The 20,264-nt window shown below is 49.2% G+C and overlaps 1 protein-coding gene across 3 annotated transcripts in view; it reads left to right on the forward strand.

The window, feature by feature from the left end:
- The first annotated feature begins 1,096 nt into the window (after positions 1-1,096).
- Synm (synemin) overlaps positions 1,097-20,264 on the forward strand; it is a 28,912-nt gene continuing 9,744 nt past the window's right edge. The window contains exons 1-2 of one of the 3 annotated variants that reach the window (XM_052160887.1): positions 1,097-2,061; positions 9,092-9,216. In XM_052160887.1, coding sequence (XP_052016847.1) covers positions 1,252-2,061; positions 9,092-9,216 — 935 coding nt within the window. In that variant the 5' untranslated portion in view covers positions 1,097-1,251. The remainder of the gene's footprint in view (positions 2,062-9,091; positions 9,217-20,264) is intronic. The other 2 variants (XM_052160865.1, XM_052160876.1) reach the window with 2 other exon arrangements.

Consider the following 20,264-nt stretch of genomic DNA (forward strand, 5'->3'; position numbering starts at 1 on the left):
GCAAAAACGGAGAGAGCTGTGGTTTCTATGGTAATTAAACTGAGTGTTTTCTTAAGGGCAAACTGCTGAAAGAAAAGAAGGCACCCCCTCCCCGGCTGTCACACTGGGGGTGTGTGTAAGGCAGTTGCAAAAGTCTGGAGAGATGGTAGGTGTCGAGAATGTTCTGTGCTCAGAGCACTTCAAAGTCTTTCTAGGTTCTTTCTCCACCAGAATGATGCTAATATCACAAAGCAGGAAGTTTCCATAAAGGCAGTTTGTGCAAGTAAAAAGAGAGCAGGGTTTCCCACTCTGCGTGGAAAGGAAATCTTACCTAAACATGAAATATTGGCAAATGGAGATGCATTCATGCCAGAAGTTAAAGATATATATGTAGGGCTGGAGAGATGGCTCAGTGGTTAAGGGCGTCGGCAGCAGAGGCGTGGGTTCAGTTCTCAGTACCCACATTTTGGCTAACGACTGCCTTCAACTCCAGTTCCAGGGGCATCTGACGCTCTATTTTGGCGTCTGTGTGCATGGATGTGGTACAAATACACACATGCAGGCAAAACACTCAAACACATTAAAAAATAAAGACAAAATCACTGAAATGATCTTACTCTAAAAACCATAATGGGTATATTCGTATAGGTGGATGTGCAATATACTTGTGCAAAGTTGTTTTGTGGTGGTGAGTATTGATAACTAGGCCAGGCACATTCTTTATCTGGCAAACACTTTACCATTAAACTACAACTCTAGTTTAAAGAATTCACTCCTCCTGCCCGGGCCCTCTGAATCTCCAGAGCAACCAATTAAAAGCATCCTCTATGTAAAGGATCTCTCACTTACTTTTCATTAAATGAAACTTATTTTTCATTAAGGAAAGCTGGGATTTAGGAGTGCCTTAGTAGTAGCAACAGGGAGCCTCGTAAGGTGTCCCAGATAGCCAGTACATAGTAATCAGACAACCCACATGGGATTACTCTAGGCCACCAGGGGGCCAGTGCGGGGCAGCCTCTCCATGCCGCCATCATTCCGGCAGGGGGCGCTGTCCGACCGCAGTGGCCGCGCGGGCCGCGTCCTGATTGGCTGGAGGCGGTGGCCAAAGTCCACGGCCGCGCGACCGGGCCACTAAGTGGGGAAGCTCGCCAGTCGGTGCGCCAGTCCAAGGGCCTCCGAGGCAGCAGCAAGGCGGGCGCGGTGGGGCGGAGGGGGTCAAGATCAGGGCAGAAGGCAAGCGGTTAATCGAAAGGGCCCGGCACACCCAGCAAGATGCTGTCCTGGCGGCTGCAGACGGGCTCCGAAAAGGCTGAACTCCAGGAGCTCAATGCCCGGCTTTATGACTACGTGTGCCGGGTGCGAGAGCTGGAGCGCGAGAACCTGCTGCTGGAGGAGGAGCTGCGCAGCCGGCTGAGCCAGGAGGACCGCTGGGCCGAGGATCAGGCGCTCTACGCCGAGGAGGCACGCAGCCTGCGACAGCAGCTGGACGAACTGAGCTGGTCCACCGCGCTGGCCGAGGGCGAGCGCGACGCGCTGCGGAGGGAGCTGCTGGAGCTGCAGCGGGAGGGTGTGGAAGCCGGCGCTGCCCGCAGCCGCCTGGATGCCGAGCTGGGAGCACAGCGACGGGAGCTAGAGGAGGCGCTGGGCGCGCGCGCCGCCCTCGAGGCGCTACTGGGCCGGCTGGAGACTGAGCGCCGCGACCTGGACGCTGCCCACGAGCGCCAAGTGCGGGATCTGCGCTCCCGCGCCGCCAGCCTCACCATGCACTTCCGAGCCCGAGCCCCCGGCCCTGCCGCGCCCCCGCCGCGCCTGCGGGACGTGCACGACAGCTACGCCCTGCTGGTGGCCGAGTCGTGGAGGGAAAGCGTGCAGCTGTACGAGGACGAGGTGCGCGAGCTGGAGCAGGCGCTGCGCCGCGGCCAGGAGAGCCGGCTCCAGGCAGAGGACGAGGCGCGGCTGTGCGCTCAGGAGGCAGACGCGCTGCGGAACCAGGCGCTGGAGTTGGAGCAGCTGCGCGCGAGACTGGAGGATGAGCTGCTGCGGATGCGCGAGGAGTACGGGATGCAGGCGGAGGAGCGGCAGGTCCGTGGGCAGGGACCGCGCCCCTTCTCTATAGGCTGTTCACGCACCCCTGCGCACCCAGTGGGCAAGCGGCAGGGGTTCCCAGGACTTGCAACCGGTTCAGCCCCACCCAGGGAAGCGTATGCTGTCAGCAGCTTTCCTATTTATGAGGCCACAGGATTCTGGTGTATAGCTAGTCTAAGAATAAGGAGTTGGTGCAATGATCCTTAAATCGGAGGGCTGACACCATGTGACAGGTCCCGATGACTAGCCTAGTGCCCATCATCTTGTTAGTGTCACTTTTAGATCCAGACGTGTCTAGGCACATCCTGATCAACGATCTTGCTAGTTCTGTTTTTGTTTTTGTTCTCTCTCTCTCTCTCTCTCTCTCTCTCTCTCTCTCTCTCTCTCTCTCTCTCCCTCTCTCCCTCCCTCCCTCCCTCCCCTTCCCTCCCTCCCTCCCGTCCTCCTCCTCCCCTCCTCTTCTCTCTCTCCCTCCCTCCTTCCCTTTCTCTGTCTTGTCTTATCTTTTCCCTGTGCTTTTGTAGAGCTAGTAGCCTGAAATCCAAAACTCAGCCCAGACTTCAGACCCGAATAGGCAACGCATTGGGAGGTTACAAGGCACTGCCAAGCCCTTATCTGGAGGCCTGCCATGCTTAGAGGGCTCCAAGCACCTTTTTCATTTCATTTTTCATTATTTTCCAGCTGGAGGCAGCTGCGTGCAGCTCCTGGGTCAGCTGTCATATTTTTCTGGTTTTTGTTTGTTCCCTTGAGTAACAAGTAACTGTCGTACAGAAAAAGGTACGACAGAGCTGGTTTTGCTCACAGTATGGGCTGAGGGCAGATCTCTGGGTTGTGTGAAAACCAGGAGAAAGCAGGTCCCTGTGGTGAGATGCTATTACAATGACAAACTAATATAAACGGTTCTTATTTCAGAGCGGCTGAGCTCTAGCCCTCTGACACTGTGTGCGTATACCTGTGGCTGATTTGTTGTCCGTACGCTCAGTTCGGCCCTAGTGTTTGGCTCCCAACCTAGCCCAGCCCCAGCCAGAATTGGAATTACTCCCAAATCACACTATTAGGGCTTCTCAGGAAGTTGGTCTGAAGGAAGACAAGCACAACTTCAGAAATTATTTTAAGAGAAGAGTTTGCAGCTAGGAGCTGAAGGTTGGAGATGTTGTTATGCCATTGTCTTAAAAGTCGCAAGTGAACATGAGATGTGGGGAATGGATGGTTGGGGTGATGTGGCAGGTATCAGGGAGTCAGCATTTCTTGTGGGTCCCCAGTGATGGGCTAGGAGTTTGGTAGCCAAAGAGCTGGATCGTGGACCTTGAAGCTCTGGCTAATAAAATATCCAGGGGCAAATCTGAGACAGAGAGAAGCAGAGTTCCCCAAATGGAGAATTGGAAGTGGGTATAGAATCACTGTCCAGCCCTTCCACGAGGACTCCAGACCATGAGTGAATTCATACCTGAGATCACACCTGACTTGCAGTAGGACCCCACATTTCCCCCTGGAAATGAGAGCCGGGACAGTATTAATGAGGACTCGGATTTCATCTTCACTCCTTTGTCCAGGTTTTGTTTTTACTAAATGCTACCAGCTGCAATCTTAGCTATATTATAACTCTTTGTCCAGTTATCTTAAAGCAACTGCATTTTAGGTCCCATTCTGAAATATTTCTCCCCAACCACAAACAGTATTCAGAATTATGTTAAGGAGAAAATATTGTCTCAACCCCAAGTCCTTACCTCTTTCTTTTTTTCCCCCCCAAATTTCTTAGATACTCAGTCTGGAGAGACTGAAAATATAAAGACTGGCTTAGCCAACTTTCTGTAAAAATGTTGCATTACTAACAGCTGTGGAGGCGTCAGGCCTAGTCTATGTATTCACTCTTAGTTGACACACCAGTCTCAGAAGGTGGCTACTAGCAATCGCCCTGTTGACAGATGGTAAAGACGAGAGTGGGCCACCAGTCAATCAGTGGCCAGGACAGAGTTGCATACAGCCTCCCGTGAGCAGCTCGCCACTGGGTCATGCTTCCCCCCTCGCACCTTTAACTCTGCACAGGCGGAGTGATAACTGCTCTTTCTGAGGGTCAACCCAGAGGCAGTCTGCTGGCATGGAACTGGAGGATGCTCTCAGACCCTTCATGATGTATGAGTCTAGCTTTTATCTTTATTTTTTGGCCTTTTCTGTATCCTGGTGGCAGGGAGTGTTAGAAGACTGCCAGGGGCCTCAGAAAGGCCTTGAAGATGTTGTCATTTACCCTAGAAACACTGGCTTTGCTCGGTGATGGGGACTCTTATCGTCCAGCTCCAACTGTTTGTGAACGATCCCACAATACGAAGGAGACATTTCTTCTGGAAAGAAGGCAGACAGGATTAGCTGTGTAGTCAGGGCTCAGCTTTCTTGTAGACTTCCTGATTTGGGCTGAATTCTGACTCTCAGACTGTAAGATTTCCTCAAGATTAAGCCCATTAACCTTTGTGTGGGCTTGTTTCCTCCCGTGTGGAAAGGAAAAGCAGCTCACCTGTAGCTGTTGGTTGGGTGGCTTTAACTAATTTATCCAATTAATGGCCGGTGGGCCCTCAGGGGCCAGTCTCCTTTGTGGCTAGGGATGAATCAGTGAAAAATAACAAAAGGGAAGAGGCCACAGGAGGCCATGATGGGCCTCCCCACATGCCACCCCCCCACCTACCCCCTACCTCCTACCCCCTCCACCCCCCCACCCCCCCACCCCCGAGATCCTGGGAAGCCAGCAGGACTGGGGCAATGAAGCAGAGGGTGGCTGTCATTGTTGCTGTCTTCAGACACACCGGAAGAGGGCGTCGGATCCCATTACAGATGGTTGGGAGCCACCATGTGGTTGCTTGGAACTGAACTAACCTCTGAGCCATCTGTCCAGCCCAAGGGCCCTCTTTTTAAATCTGAGTCCCACTAAAAGCCACCAGGGAGTCCTGAGCAGTGACAGCGGTAGTGGCTCAGTCTTTGCCGTGCTGAGCACAGTCTTCATGGACCAATGTGGGAGCGGTGGTGCAACAGTCGAGGCCACGGGAGGCTTGAAGAGAAGGCAGAATGGTAGACTGAGGGAAGGCTCTTCTTTCAAGTTGAAGGTTTGCTGACAGGTTGGATATTGTAGTAAGGGGCCCAGGGTGGGCTTGGGGCAGGGTGTCAAAGTTGACCCCAGGACTCTGAAGGGCAACCAGAAAAAGGGCACTCTTTGCAGAAGGGCATGTAAAGGTCACAGGTCTGAGTCCAGGCTACCCACAGTCAGTTTGAGATGCCTCTGAAATGCCCTGGAGTGTATACTGTGCTGCCTGGTACAGCTATAAACACACAGAGAACACACACTTCATGTTGCTGCTGCTGCTGCTGCTGCTGCTGCTGCTGCTGCTGATCCTGCTCCTCCTCTTCCTCTTCTTCCTTGTTTTAAGATAAATAGTCCTGGATTTATCCTAGGATAAATAGGATATAGTCCTGGATATCCTAGAACTCACTATGTAGACCAGCCTGGCCTTGATCTTACAAAGATCCTTCTGCCTCTGCCTTCCAGTTGCTGGGAGTAAAGGCATATATCACCACACCTGACTCAACGCATGCTTCTCCTTAGTATATTTAATTTTGGGTGTGAATGAGCTATCCTGGTATTCAAGTTACCTTGAGCTCTAACGTTTGAGACCCGAGGTGACTAGGACATTAGCAAGCTCTGGCCATTCTACCCGATGTGTTCAGCCAGGGAGGGCTCACGCTCCTTGAAGAGAGAGCAGCACACTGTCCCTGAGGCAGAGCTACCGCTTAGCATCGCTGATGGTGTGGCTGGAAGGTCCTCTGCGTGGCAGCCGAAAGACTGGGCTTTCCCTGAGTCTTTAGAGCCTTGGGTAAAACTGCTTCTGTGTGGGTTGGAAGCACTACCCTGTGGGGGAGGCCCCAGGACTCCTGGCCTGGCCCTGTGGCATGAAAAGATTTGGCAGAGCAGAGCCGGAGTCTGAAGCTATCTCCCACTGGCAGCGTTGGTTGTTATTTCATTCCTGCCTCCAAAAGTCAACGGCTTTTCCTTTCACCGTTTGGGAGGAGTTGACTCATGGGGAAATTTGCTTGGAACTGTATTTGTTTGGACTTCGGCACAGTTTTTAGTTTCCTGTTCATATTCTGTGGGGTGGGTTACAGAAAAATAGCCTTAGTACTGGGGGGAGGGAGAGCGTCTTCCTGGGCAGCGCTGTGGCTGTGGCGTGGCTCCATAATTTTGAACTGTGGGTGGAGAACTGAGTTCATCTGGTATATTTTTCCTAGGCAGTTTAGCATCACTTAAACTTCTTTGCAAAGCATAATTGATAAATCCTCAAGTTTTAACGAGTAGGTCAAGTTTCTTGTGGTAGAAAAGATAGCAAGCCAGGTATGGTCATGCACATCTATAATGCCAGCACTCTGGAGGCTAAGAATTGTGAATTGCAGGTCACCCTGGGCTGTAGTGAGACCCTCTCTTAAAAAGGTTCAACATGTACACACACATGTACACAGTACACACACACACACACACACACACACACACACACGATCTCTTACACACACTTTCATAGAAAGGGAGAGAGAGAGCATTTTAGATTCTAACTCTGCATCTGAATTTCTATTCCCTCTAAAGCAGGAGAACAGAGATTTTTTTTTTTTTAACATGGAGACTTAACTATGGAAGGAATACATATTACTGCCAGATCTGAAGTCTCTGTCACTGAAGACTGGAAGGAGGTCTGCCTTGGTGAACTGCTTCATCTGCCTATAATGCCATCTTTAGGATCCGTTAACATGACATACCCTGAGATATTAATGGTTCTTTTTAAAGATTGTTTTATTTTATGTGTTGTGTGCCACATGTGTGCCTGGTACTCTCAGAGGTCAGAAAGGGCCACTGGATCCCCTGGAGCTAGAATTACAGATGTCGTGAGCCACTAAGTAGGTGCTGGGAATCGAACCCAGGTCCTCTGCAGAGGATCAAATGCTCTTAACCTCTGAACCATCTTCCTAGACCCCATATTAATGCTTCTTAAATGTATTTGTTTGCTTTGAAACTAAATGAATTTTGCTTTAAAAATCTTTTAAACTGAGAATGGAGGTGGCTCAGAGGTTAAGAGTGTGTGTGCTGCTCTTACAGATGATGGGAGGTCAGTTCTCAGCACCCGTGTCAGTAACTCACTTCTCACCTCTGTGAGCTCCTGCCCTCACGTGTGCGTATTCACACACACACACACACACACACACACTCATGCACTCTCACACACACAATTTAAAAGAAAATAAATCTTTAGGAAAAATGTAAAAACTTGGCACCCTTTGTAAACAGAAAGCTTAGTGCAATCATTGGCTTAGAAATGGAAGTGCTACAAAAAACAAATTTATCTACATAATAACATTTTTTTTAAAAATGATTAATCCAGCTGGACAGGGTGAACACCTTTAATCCCAGCACTTGGGAAAAAGAAACAGAAGGATCTCTGTGAATCTGAGGTCAGCCTGGAACTATAGAGTTCCAGGACAGCCAGAGCTACATAGGAAGACCTTGTCTCAAATAAAGTAAGATAATTGTTTTTTGTTTTTTCGAGACTGGGTTTTTCTGTGTAGTCCTGGCTGTCTTGGAATTCACTCTGTAGACCAGGCTGGACTTGAACTCAGAAATCCACCTGCCTCTGCTTCCCAAGTGCTGGGATTACAGGCGTAAGCCACCATGCCCAGCTAAGATAATTGTAAAACATACATTAATTAAAAGATAGTATTGGCTTGAAATGTACATTTTGAAGAGGGTAACATTGTCTTGATCATTTAACCTTAAATTTAAATTTGTGTACAAGATTGTAATACAAGCTGGTGTGTATTATGTGACTGGTCTGTGGTAGTTTCTGGTTAAGAGTCCAGTTACAAGGTTAGCAGCGTCTCCCAGCTTAGGAAAAAACAGATCCAATGGAGGAAACCAAGCAGGTTGGGGGAGGCTTATTAACTACATTACAAAAGGAACATTTATGTATAGGTCTGTGTTGGGAATTAGCTCTAATGCTTTGTCTCATTTTGGCTCCCAAAAGCTGTGCTTCCATACCTGAGGGTCCCTGCCCCCAGCTGGCCTCCATAGACAATAAAGAATTGCCAGACAGCCAATGACTGGGAAGGGAGATGGGGCAGGACTTTTAGATTGCGTGGGCCAGGGACTGGGGGGGGGGGGGGAGGATGAAGTCAGAGACTTGCCATGACAGGGAAGCAGAAAGATAAAACTTAAAGGCCCAAGGCCTGCCAGCATGTAGGAATCTGGGACTGCGGCCCTAGGGGCCACTTCCCCGATTGGGTCTGGAATGGCAGAGATGAAATATAGATTTTAAAAGATGTTAACTCAGGAATATGGGAGGGAAGTGTGTGCTAGGCGCAGGGAGGTTTGGAGGTGGCCAGACATTAAGCTAGTCAAGTCAAGGCATATCAAAACGAGAGAGAGAGAGAGAGAGAGAGAGAGAGAGAGAGTCCCAGTTCTTGGTTGGGTACAGCACTTGTGCGACCCGCCAGGAGCCAAGGTCTGAGTTTGTTCATTTATGCTTGGAATATATTTCTCCCCAGATTATTTTAAAATATCATGTCTAGGTAAAATGAAAGTATTTCTGTTCACTTATCTGCTGGTATTGGGACAATGATGAGTTTGGGAGACATTTTAGTTCATATGAGAGTGACTTCTGTGTGAAGTATTATAAAAGATTTCCAGTCATGGCTGACATTTAAATAGCATCTTAGTTACCTAGTTGGGTGTATTTGGATCTCCTATGTGTCCTGAGGTCTGAAGCAGAAATGATTTTAATAAAATATGCCTTCATTTTGTGAGGAACTCCAAAGAGAAAAGCATCTGCACTATAAAAATCCTCCACTCGAAGTAAAGAAAAAGCTTCCACTTGCGAGAGAGTCGTTATTTGAAGCTGTCCTTACCCAGGCTCCGTCTCTTTTTTTTTTCCCTGCACTGTTGGTATGCTTAATTCTGCTTACGAAGCTCCGAGGTATGGATCTAAAGGTTCTCTGTTCTCTTCAGAGAATGATTGACAGCCTGGAGGACGAGAAGGAAGCCCTTACCTTGGCCATGGCTGACCGGCTGCGGGATTACCAGGAGCTCCTGCAGGTGAAGACCGGCCTGAGCTTGGAGGTAGCCACGTACAGGTGAGAATCTGTGCTGAGTCTGTCTCCATGTGGCCCTTGAGGAGTCCCTGTGGCTCTGCGACAAGGAGAGAGCAGCCCTTGGTAAGGCGAACACAGAGTCAAAGGGAAGAGAGGGGAAGGGAGAAGTTAGGCTTGCTCGAGGTCCCCTGGCTTGCCGTAGCCAAGCTGTGCATGTCTGCCATGTCCTGAACCTAGTTTAAGGACTTGGCCTATATCTGCTTTGATCCTGGGAGTTAGCTGTCTTGCTTACAGAAGAGCAAGCAAAACTCAGAAAAAGTTAGAGGTAGATGTTAGACGTCTTGACCTGCCCACGTGGTTCCTTCAAAATCTCAGGGAACTAACCTTCTGGGACTCTTGGGTTTGGTTTTGAAAAACAGCATTTGTGCTCTGAGAGCAGCATGGGACTCCAGGGTAGTTTTTCTTTACCAAGATGTCACCTTTAATACAATCAACACAGACATAAAGCTCATGGTGTATTTGGTGGGGCCGGGTGTGGACAGCTTTCATAGACAATGAGGACTGCCATTGAGGGAGGCAGACCTTGGAAACCTAGGGTGGAAGGTCTCATTAGTAAAGATGGTGGCAGCAACCCAATCACTATGGGTCTGTGCTGCTGGTCAGGTCCCATGCTGAGTAACCTCTGGTGCCAGTCACTGTCTGAGTGGATGCATGTGCCCCTCTTACAGGTGTGAGAGAGATGTTTGCAGCCCAGGGCTGTTGGTGGTAGGGAGTAATCCAGCCAGATCTGGCTGAAGACCTGTGCCTTGCCCACCAAACCATGTAAAGGGGGCATTCTACCCACTTCATCCACAGAACTGTGATCGGAGGTCAGTTACAGGTGTGATGGGGCTTTGGCCACTGACCAGGCCAGTGAAGAGGACACCGTTGTCAGTGGGATACTGCAATGGTACCACCCTTAGCAGAGGACAGAGAGAAGCCTAGAATGGATAAGGAGGACTCTGGCTAGGGACAGAGCAGGTAAGAAGCAGGCCCAGCTTACCACTCCCTGCAGGTTGCCTTTGCCACATCTGGTTTTTGGCTACCAGAATATCAAAGCAACTTGGGTTGCTTTATGTCCATTGAAAGACAATAGCATCTGCCTGGTGTGTGTTTGAAGTTCACCCCACAGCCTTGGGCTGGCCTTGATGCCCTTCCTGAATGGAAGGAAGGCCAGCTTCGCTTGGCTCTAATTTCTATTAATGAAGTAGTAGGCTGTGAGCAGCTCGGGCACAGAAGGTTGCTGAGAGACAGAGTCTTCCCAGGGGTACGGCTGCTCTTAGAAGAGCCTCAGCTGAATCGAGGCTAGGTCCTGGGGCTAGGCCTTGCTACCCTCCATGCAGAGGGTACCTGGACCCAGAGCTCAGAGATGGGGGTTGTTGGGGACCTTCCCCCCATTCCTCCCCTAGGCCCTCCTCTGGATGGAATTAACAATGGAAAAATTAAGCTAGCTGGGCATTCACATAGATGCTGTGAAAGAGTTCTGAGTCTCCCTGGTAAGGGAGAGTGTAAACAGGTGGGCTTTACTGGAGAGAAAGAGAGTATTAATACGGAATGTTCTTCAGGTGTGGGTTCTTCAGACCGGTTTGAGTCAAGGAAGGAACATGTAACTCATACAGCTGAAAAAGTCCTGGGTTCTAGGCGTGGTCAATCCATATGGCTGTCTCTGTGGCTTCCATCCTGTCTTCATCCTGAGACAGCTCTAGGCTTATGACCTTCCAGCCTCCTGTTCCTGAGCCAGACCTCCAACTTTCTGAGTTTCCTAGCCAGGGGAAGCGTGCTCCAGAGTGGGGTGGGGCCGGCCTCTGGTGATGTATGTAGACTGGAGATGACCCTTTGGGGAGGGAGTCCAAATTAGACGCTGTTGTCTGGCACATGCCAGGCAGCCCTAGAATTTGACTCCTGTGTCCATCTCAGCTCCCATCTGATGGGGTGGGTGGGGCGGGCGGGGCGGGTAGGGCGGGCAGACTTTCTTGTTTCCTGTTCATATTAGTTCATATAAATTTCACTTTCATGTGTTGCTTCTCTGGGGTTTTGAGCCCCTTTTTTCTTCTCCTGCGGTGCCTCTGGTTCACAGTTTACCAAAAAGCAAGAGTGCACAGGCAGGCTGCTCGCCCAAGCATCCAGAGCCGGCCTTTGGGCTACAGTGCGCACAGTACTCCCAGTTTCACTTTTCTAAGCACATTCATCATGAGCCATTTCTGGTCAGCAGCCTGACCATCTGCAGAGATACAACTGATTGCTTCTGCCTGCTGCTGCAGTGCTTCTAAACCCATTATGGGTGAACCAGGCCATCTTTTAGGTGCTTAAACGTCTCAGCGCTTTCAGGGACTGAAGGACGGCTTTCACCAGACCCCTTTGCTACTGTCCAAGTTTGCCCAGGGGAAATCAGAAGCCTCAGCTGCCTCGCTGGAGGCTGGCTGGCCCTGGTGCTCAGCACGGCTGCACTTCCCGCATTCCCCATTTAGGTTTAGTCTCATAGACACCCATAGACGCTGAAGACACACAGACTGTTAATATAAAACATTTCATTCTGTAAGTCAAACGCCTGGATTTTTTTCCCCTTTCTTTATCAGCAATGGGTGTACTGAAGCAAGTTCACATCACCCTCCAGTCAGTTCTTTCTCAGAAAGCCGTGTGGGGCGAGCACGGGGGGGGGGGGGGGGGGGGTCCTGTACGTGTTAGCACCCTTGCCATCTGCCGACCTGGGCCCTTCGTTGTGCCCTGTGATCTTTACCAACCCATCTGCCAATTTCAAAAGTGGACTCTTCAACTGCCCTCCTTTCTGAAGGCAACAGGATAGAACATTTGGCCCCATGGGGTAGAAGGGTGACAGCAGCGGACATTGAGACAAGAATTGTCTCCTTCAGGGGCCCATGTGACCTGCCTCAAGCCTCCCCTGTGGGCTCCCAACCACTCCCAGATTGTCACTGTCCTGAGGTTCCTCCGACCGAACAGGTCACAGGAAAGGAAAGGTCCTGTGCCCCTTTAAAGCTACAGACACGTTTCCCTGCAGTTCATCTGCTGACCAAAGCCAGCTCTCCAGGGCCCTGGATACTTTCTAACCCAGATATTTTGCCCCTTTCTGGGACCTTCATGGTGAAGGAGAAATGTAAGTAATCATAAAGCAGGTTTGCTTTAATCCCAGCACTTGGGAGGCAGAGGCAGGTGGATTTCTGAGTTCGAGGCCAACATGGTCTACAGAGTGAGTTCCAGGACAACCAGGGCTATACAGAGAAACCCTGAAAGTAGGTTTGCATGTTTACAGATTTCCCCCCAGTGTAGGCTCATTTATAAATGACTCTGCATGTTTTAAAAGTAAATGTAAGATAGAATGAAAAACCACGGAAGCTCAAGGATGGAGGTTTTCTCCATTCTCCGTGGTCCACCGGTAGCCAGGCCTGGCCTGCGTGTCAGCTTCGTGTGAGGATGAAGCCTCAGGCATCACCAGTCAGCCAGCCCTGGCCTCCTGCACTGCAGTTGGCTGTTGGCAAAGGCTCACAGACAGACAAGGGCTGTGCTGGATTCTGCCTCGGGACTGACTAAGCAGTGGAGTGCTTATCGCCCCTGCTCCATCAGCACCAGATTTTCCCAGCAGCCAAGCGGTGAAAGGAAAGATGCTCAGATGCAGAACAGAAAATTCTCCAGAGCTCTTGGAGGCCCCTGGGGTGCTAACCCCGGAGATTCTGTTAAGCCTGCAAATTGTGAGATCATCCAATTAAAGCAAGCTTTATTAAATTCTGGCCAGGAAGATAGATGGACACTGGCCCAGTCTGTGCCCAGAATTCCCAGAAAATGGCACTGAATTAGGTTAGTCAGATGTTCATAAAGGCAGAACCCACAAGGCTAAGGGACCTCCCGCGTTTGTCCAGTAGGGTCAGGCATATACCCTGACATATTTCCTGCCTACATACCTCCTGCCTATGTATGCTCAAGCACATCCCGTGCTGTTGGGGCAACCAACCTTGTTTACTGAAGTAAAAACACATGACTTGTTATCTTACAAGAATGACAGCCCCCAGCATTTCAGGAAGTTACCTGTCCTTGGGCCAGTGAAGTTTACAGGTTAACTTGAACCCTTACGATTCCATTAGATCGGTGCAGAGTGGGAGTGGGTGTGGTGACTTTAATCTCTCTCCAGGTGATTGTCAGGTGCCACCAGCCTGGAGGACCTTGGGCCCAGGGCATCTTGGGGGTATGCACCCAGCATCTCCTAAAGCACAGAACATCACAAACTTATTGGAAATGTGGAATCCCAAGCCCAAACCCAACCTGCTACATCCTAGTGGCCTTCTGATAAGATCCAAAGCAACGTGTGTGTGCAGTGCTGTTGGGAAGCGGTGTACCATCATTGTCAGGCTTAGACCTGTCCGGCAGCATCATGGAAGAGAGCCCAAGAGTAGAACATTATATACCAGGGGGACAGGAGGATATTTTTGCAGAGTCTTATTTGGTCCTGCTCGTCGGCCTGGTCAGTTTGAGCTGATGTGGCCGTCCCCACGGGGCCAGAGTGGCTCTGTGTGAGATCACAGAGTCCTGTGGACCCCCTGGTAGAGACCCAATTTGGAAGGAATGTGAAGCTCATCATTCTAGATGAGTCATGTAACTAACTCCTCCTCCGGATCCTTGCTTGCAGATTTGTGTCAACGTGTAAGGTCTCATCTTCTCAAAGATGTCTCATGAAAAATTTCAGACAGAAAGTTAACATAATTGGAAGTGCTGCTGTGTGCCTTTTAGGTACATTAGCTAAGTTAGCTTGCTCCATCTGTTGATTGTCTGCCTGTCTGCCCATGTATCGTCATCCATTCCTTTTTTTTTTATTCGATATATTCTTTATTTACATTTCAAATGATTTCCCCTTTCCTGAATCCCCCCTCCCCGCAAGTCCCATAAGCCCTCTTCCCTCCCCCTGTTCCCCAATCCACCCCTTCCTGCTTCCATGTCCTGGTATTCCCCTGCACTGCTGCACTGAGCCTTTCCAGGACCAGGGCCCTCTCCTTCCTTCTTCTTGGGCATCATTTGATATGTGAATTGTTTCTTGTGTATTCCAAGCTTCTGGACTAATATCTGCTTACCAGTGAGTGCATTCCATGTGTGTTCTTTTGTGATTGGGTCACCTCACTCAGGATGACATTCTCCAGTTCCACCCACTTGCCTAAGAATTTCGTGAATTCATTGTTTTTAATAGCTGAGTGTAAATACACCACATTTTCTGTATCCATTCTTCCATTGAGGGAATCTGGGTTCTTTCCAGCTTCAGGCTATTATAAATAGCGTTGCTATGAACATAGTGGAGCATGTATCCTTATTACATGCTGGGGAATCCTCTGGGTATATGCCTAGGAGTGGTCTAGCAGGGTCCTCCGGTAGTATTATGCCCAGTTTTCTGAGGAACCACCAGACTGATTGCCAGAGTAGTTGTACCAACTTGCAACCCTGACAGCAGTGGAGGAGTGTTCCTCTTTCTCCACATCCTCGCCAACACCTGCTGTCTGAGTTTTTGATCTTAGCCATTCTGACTGGTGTGAGGTGAAATCTCAGGATCGTTTTGATTTGCATTTCTCTGATGACTAAGGATGCTGAACATTTCTTTAGGTGTTTCTCAGCCATTAGATACTCCTCAGGAAAAAATTCTTTGTTAACTCTGTACCCCATTTTTTTAAATAGGGTTATTTGGTTCTCTGGAGTCTACCTTCTTGAGTTCTCTGTATATATTGGATATTAGCCCTCTGTCAGATGTAGGATTGGTAAAGATCTTTTCCCAATTAGTTGGTTGGTTGCCGTTTTGTCCTTTTGACAGTGTCCTTTGCCTTACAGAAACTTTGTAATTTTATGAGGGCCCATTTGTATCGTCATCCATTCTTTTTTTTTTTTTTTTTTTTAAATGTATCCTAAAGCAACCTGCTTGGGCTTCTGACCGATAATTCGATAATTCCTGACAGGTTGTGAGAGCTTGTGTTTACTATTTGCCACCTCCTGAGTGCTGTGTCATAGTATCCCCAAGTTCATACAAAAGGGGTGTACATTGATGATGAAACTCCAGTTCAGGGGAGCAATTACTTAAAAGATCACATTGTTGGTAAGTTGAGAGTCCAGGATTTGAACTTCAGGACTTTCCCTCTGTGGAACTGGGATCTGGGATGCTGTGGGAAGTATATGGACACAAGGACTGCAGCTGGAGGAACCTAGGGTGTGTGGAGAGGGGTTTCCAGAGGCACCGTCCTTGGTTCTTGTGGGAAGGGAAGTCGGGAAACCACTATGTGGGATGGGGCGAGAGTTCCAGGCAGACTAAGCAACTGGCATGATGGCGGAGGCTGGGGCATTTGTGACGATGCCCGGGGGTATTTGTGACGATGCCCGGGGCATTTGTGACGATGCCTGTCATTTGAGGGCCTGACCTGAAGGACTTCAGGCCATGCATGAGGCAGACATGACCTATGGGGCTGTGTCTTGTGACAGAGGGCCTATGCCTTCAGTCTTCCCAAAGACACTTGGCATGCAGTGTGCCATGCTCAAGGTGGCCTCCGTGTTCGGGAATACAAGCTGTAGTTGAGGTGGCATAAACCCTGGTGGCCTTCTTCATGGTAAGAAAGATGCCCTAGGAGACACTCAAGTGCAAGGTTTCTAGAGCTCATAGTTGTAGAGTGTGTGTATGTGTGTGTGTACAAAGGATTTGGGTGGAAATGAGATTGGTCAGAATCTGGGAAGGGTAGGGGCATTTGAACAGACATTTTGGGACCTAGGGTGCAGGAGAAGGTTGAGGTGATGGACACGTCATTTTATCGTTATAAAATGCAATATTTGGAGGAAATGCTGGAGTTGGTTTGCTCCCAGTTGACAAGTGGTAAAGGTCCACATAGCCTGGATCTGAATTCACCGGAGACTTTGCTTTCTATGTTCTGGGCATGTGATGGTTTGTGTGAGGATGATCCTCACAGGCTCATGTGTTAGACTGCTTGGTCCCCATTTGGTGAAATTGTTTGGGATGGATTAAGAGGTTGTGGCTCTGTTGGAGAAGGCGTGTCACTGGGGTGGGCTTTGAGGTCTCAGAAGCCCACAGGAATCCCCATTAGTTCTCTCTCTTCCTGGCAGAACTTGTCTCAAAATGTGGCTCTCATTTCTTGGCTCCATGCCTGCCTGCTGCCACACTCCCTCCACGATGGTCATGAACTCAACCTCCGAAGCTGTAAGCAAGCCCCCAGAAACGCTTTCTTCTTTAAGTGGTTATTGTGTCTGTGCAGCAACAGAAAAGAAACTAAGGCGAGGGGTGGAGGATTTACAGTGGTTCTGTGTCTCACCTGGGTTGTGGTGTGGAAGCATGGCCTGGAAGGCTCACGTGTTCATGGAGGTTTGGTTGTCTGCCAGCGGGCAGCTTCTGGAAGTGATTGGATCCTCCGGGGCTCTGACCCAACCTATATGGATCTGACCCAACCTATATGGATCAATCCACCGGGCTTACAGCGGATAGCAGTATTGGGAAGACGTGGGTGGGACCTGGAAGGAGGAAGGAGGCCACTTTTGTCCCTGGTCACCTCTCCACTCTTTTTGCTTTGCCCCACCATGGCAGTTCATCCCCTCAAGGCAGTGAACTGCCCTAGTGTTGCATAGAAACAGGGTGAAGAGAAATTCGGGAAACTGAGGCACAAAGAAGCCTTTTGTCCTCTAAACCATTTCTCTCACAGTGAACACAATCCAAGAAAATAGCAACAGCCCATCTCCCCAGCTGTGGTTATATAATATGGAAATGGACTGGCCCAGTCTTTAGGGCAAAAGCCCTTTTCAAGCTAGGTCAAGTTAGGGCTGGCGAGGGGGTCTCACTGGGTAAATGTGCTTGCTTTCAAGCCTGAGTTTGATCCCCTGGAACTAATATAGTAATAGGCAAGAAGCAACTCCCAAGGGTTGTCTGATCACACAGATGAGGTGGCACATGTGTGTTCACATACATATCCAAAAATAAAAATAAAGATAATGCATCATTTAGGAGACACAGGTTAGAAACAGTCCCACCTGGGCTGTGGAGATGGCCCGGTGGGTCAGAGAGCCCTCCCTGTGCAGACATGAGGACGTGAGTTCTTATCCCAGGAGCGACATAAAAATCCACGTAACCAGTGCTGGTGGGGGGGACGCAGGGTCAGGGGGGTCACTGTAGCTTGCTGGCTATCAGCTCTAGTTTCAGTGAGATATCCTGACTCAAGGGAAAAGCACAGAGTGTGGCTTCTGTGCAGGCACATACCTGTACACACGTGCAGACAGCCGCCCCACCACCACACTAAACAAACAAAACCCCAGTCATACAATAATGGCCGCATAAAGTTCCCATTCACACTTTTTGATGACAGAGAATGAAGGTGAGGTTTTTTAATGGAGAATGCTAGGGTATGGTCTCTAGCCTGCTAGTGAAGCAATGAGGATTGACTCCTGGTGTTGATAGCCTCATGAGAATGGTATTTCTGGCTGTCCCATTATTTCTCAGGATACCTGTATTCAAAGAAAATATTTCTTAGAGCTTCTATAAGATTTCAGTAAAGTACATTTTGCTTATTTTTAAAGTTAAATCCTACCTTTGGTAGGAATCTCTGTTTCACTCTAAGAGTTGGTTACTAGGCAAAATGAATGGACAAAATCTTGCATTTTAGGAATAAATAGCTTAGAAGATCTGGGTATATGTCTGTAAACCTAGTGCTTGAGGGACTAAAGCAGGAGGATCTCAAGTTCAAAGCCACCCTGAGCTACATTGTGAGACTCTATCTGAAAAACAAACAAAAGTAAGTGAAGACAATATATTTGGGTGCTAGCTTGACTTAAAAAACAACAATCCCCTCCTGCCTTAACTGACTTTATTAGCTGAAAATCTTTTCTTCAAGGCCATAGAAGGAGGGGGTGATGGTGACCATGAGAATAGTATTTATCAAACACTTATTTAGTGACAGCCATTCTTCTATGAATGATCTACTGTTTACTTAATTACCATCGTAAACCTAAGCGTTCTTCCCATTTCAGGAATGCGGACAGTAAGACACCCAGCCACGATGGCCTTTGGAGGCTATGGAACTAGGTAGTGTCAAGCCTAGGATTTGAGTCAAGGCCACCTGCTTCCAGCACTTGCTTGTGTCACCCACTGTCAGTGATTCTGATCTCTTCTGATCTATCAGCATCCTTTGCTTGTCTGCTAATTACATCATGGTTTTTTTTTTCAGTCTCTGGTATTGGTCTGAAGTTGGTCTTTGGCATACAATTTAGAACTTGTCATGTAAAGAAAGACCACAGGTGGCTAGCACTGACTGTCTCTTTCCTGTTACCTTTACCCCCTTTCCATATCCCGGATTCATACATTTGTTTAACAGTGTGTTTCCTGTGAGTGGAACTCAGCTTGATTCCTGGCTGTGGATCAGTGTCCAAGGGGACCCATGTTTCCCTTCTCCTTCTGAGAAGCTCAGCTATGCACAGTGGACAGGCTGAAGGGGTGATCTCAGGGGGACTGTGGCTCCGTTTGCTTCTCCCCAGGTCCCACAACTGCTTGGATACATAATGTGAACCATCCATTGACCCTTGAACCATGGCAGGCTCTTCATAGGTGTCACTCCTGGAAGTGTCCCCTTCTGTCCCCTTCCCTGGTCTTATCCTCATGTCCTGCTCATCATCATTGTACCCACAGTGCTGTGCGTTAGCAGATATGTCCTGAAATTCTATTCGCATCATCTCTCCCAGACAGGCACCCCCACCGCTGGCTGGTTGGGATGCTGGGTGGCCCATTAGGGCCTGGAGTGGAGCCAGAGGCCACATTACAGCTCACTTCCACGTCATGGAGTTGTATGAAGCTCCTAATGAGGCCAGGGACTGGTCTCCCTCTTGTTTGCCCATTTTCCTGTTAGAGAGCTGTATGAAGTTCTCTCTAATAGCCAGTGACTCAGGGGGTTGGCATTCTCACAGTCTCAGTGGCCCGGAGGCAGCTTTCCTACCCTGCTCTTAAAATAACCAGGTTTGGTGGGAGCCTCAAAGAGCTCGCTCTCCATTTCTTAAAGTTGTACAACCCTGTCCCTTTGCTGTGCTTTGAAGGGGTCATGGGAAATCACCCTATCAGTTTGGTCTTGTACTTTGCTGAGTTAGTCTCTAGAACTGTGTTGGCAGGGCAGGATTCAGTGCTGTCCCTGAAGGGCATACGCTTGCTTCAGTAGCATGAATTGAGAACCCAGGGGCCAACTGTCCATCTCAAGCTCTGTGTTGGGCGCTCAGGCTCTGCAAGATGGCGTGTGCCCCTGCCCTCTAGGATCCAGCCAGTGACTGGGGCACAGATGAGTAATTCATACAGAAGACCCAGATGGAGGAAGTTGGGCGAAATTGCTGAGAGGTTGAATTTGCTGTTCTGAATGTTGTATGGGGGGGGGGGCTAGTGGCAGAATGTGTGTGTTCTGACATTTGCAAAGTAATGTCACCATCCCTGTCTCATGGGGAAGCCTAGTGGCTGGAGAGTGAGGGTCTGGGAGAGAACCCCCTGGGCTCAAGGTTCTGTCTTTAGGTATTCTGTGGCCTTTTGACTAAGACACTGTCTTCATGCTGGCCTTGTGTCCTCAGACAAGGAGCTGGGCAAGGCCCGGTGCTCTGGGCCACTTGAGTAAGTGGATACAGGAGGCGACACTGTTGCGTTCTGTGCTGGCATGACTGCAGTAGAGATGGAGAAGGCTTTGGATTTCCCCTGGAAGAGAGACAACCATTCTCCATTGAGGGTGGAGAAAGGCATAGCTTTTCCCGGTCATTGGTCCCCTGGGTCCATCTGTAACATTTTCTGCTGACCAGAACTTCCAAAGGTTCCTTCTGGCCTGAGTCTGGCAGCCTGCGTCTAAGTCCAGCCTGTGGCGTGTCAAGCTTGTAGGGTCTAAACTTGGCCTTCTCCCCAGGCCCTTCTCTGCCTTTCAGCTGTAGAATGTTGCTCTGCTGTGCAGACCTCAGGGTGTAGACCTGAAAAGTATTCTCCCCAGAGCAATTCTCCTTTTATAAAGACCTCAGGGCTTTTTCTGTTTTTTGTTTTTTGATGATGGAAGCTGTTTGTGTTC

Source organism: Apodemus sylvaticus, chromosome 1 (genome assembly GCF_947179515.1).
Source record: "Apodemus sylvaticus chromosome 1, mApoSyl1.1, whole genome shotgun sequence".
NCBI lineage: Eukaryota > Metazoa > Chordata > Mammalia > Rodentia > Muridae > Apodemus > Apodemus sylvaticus.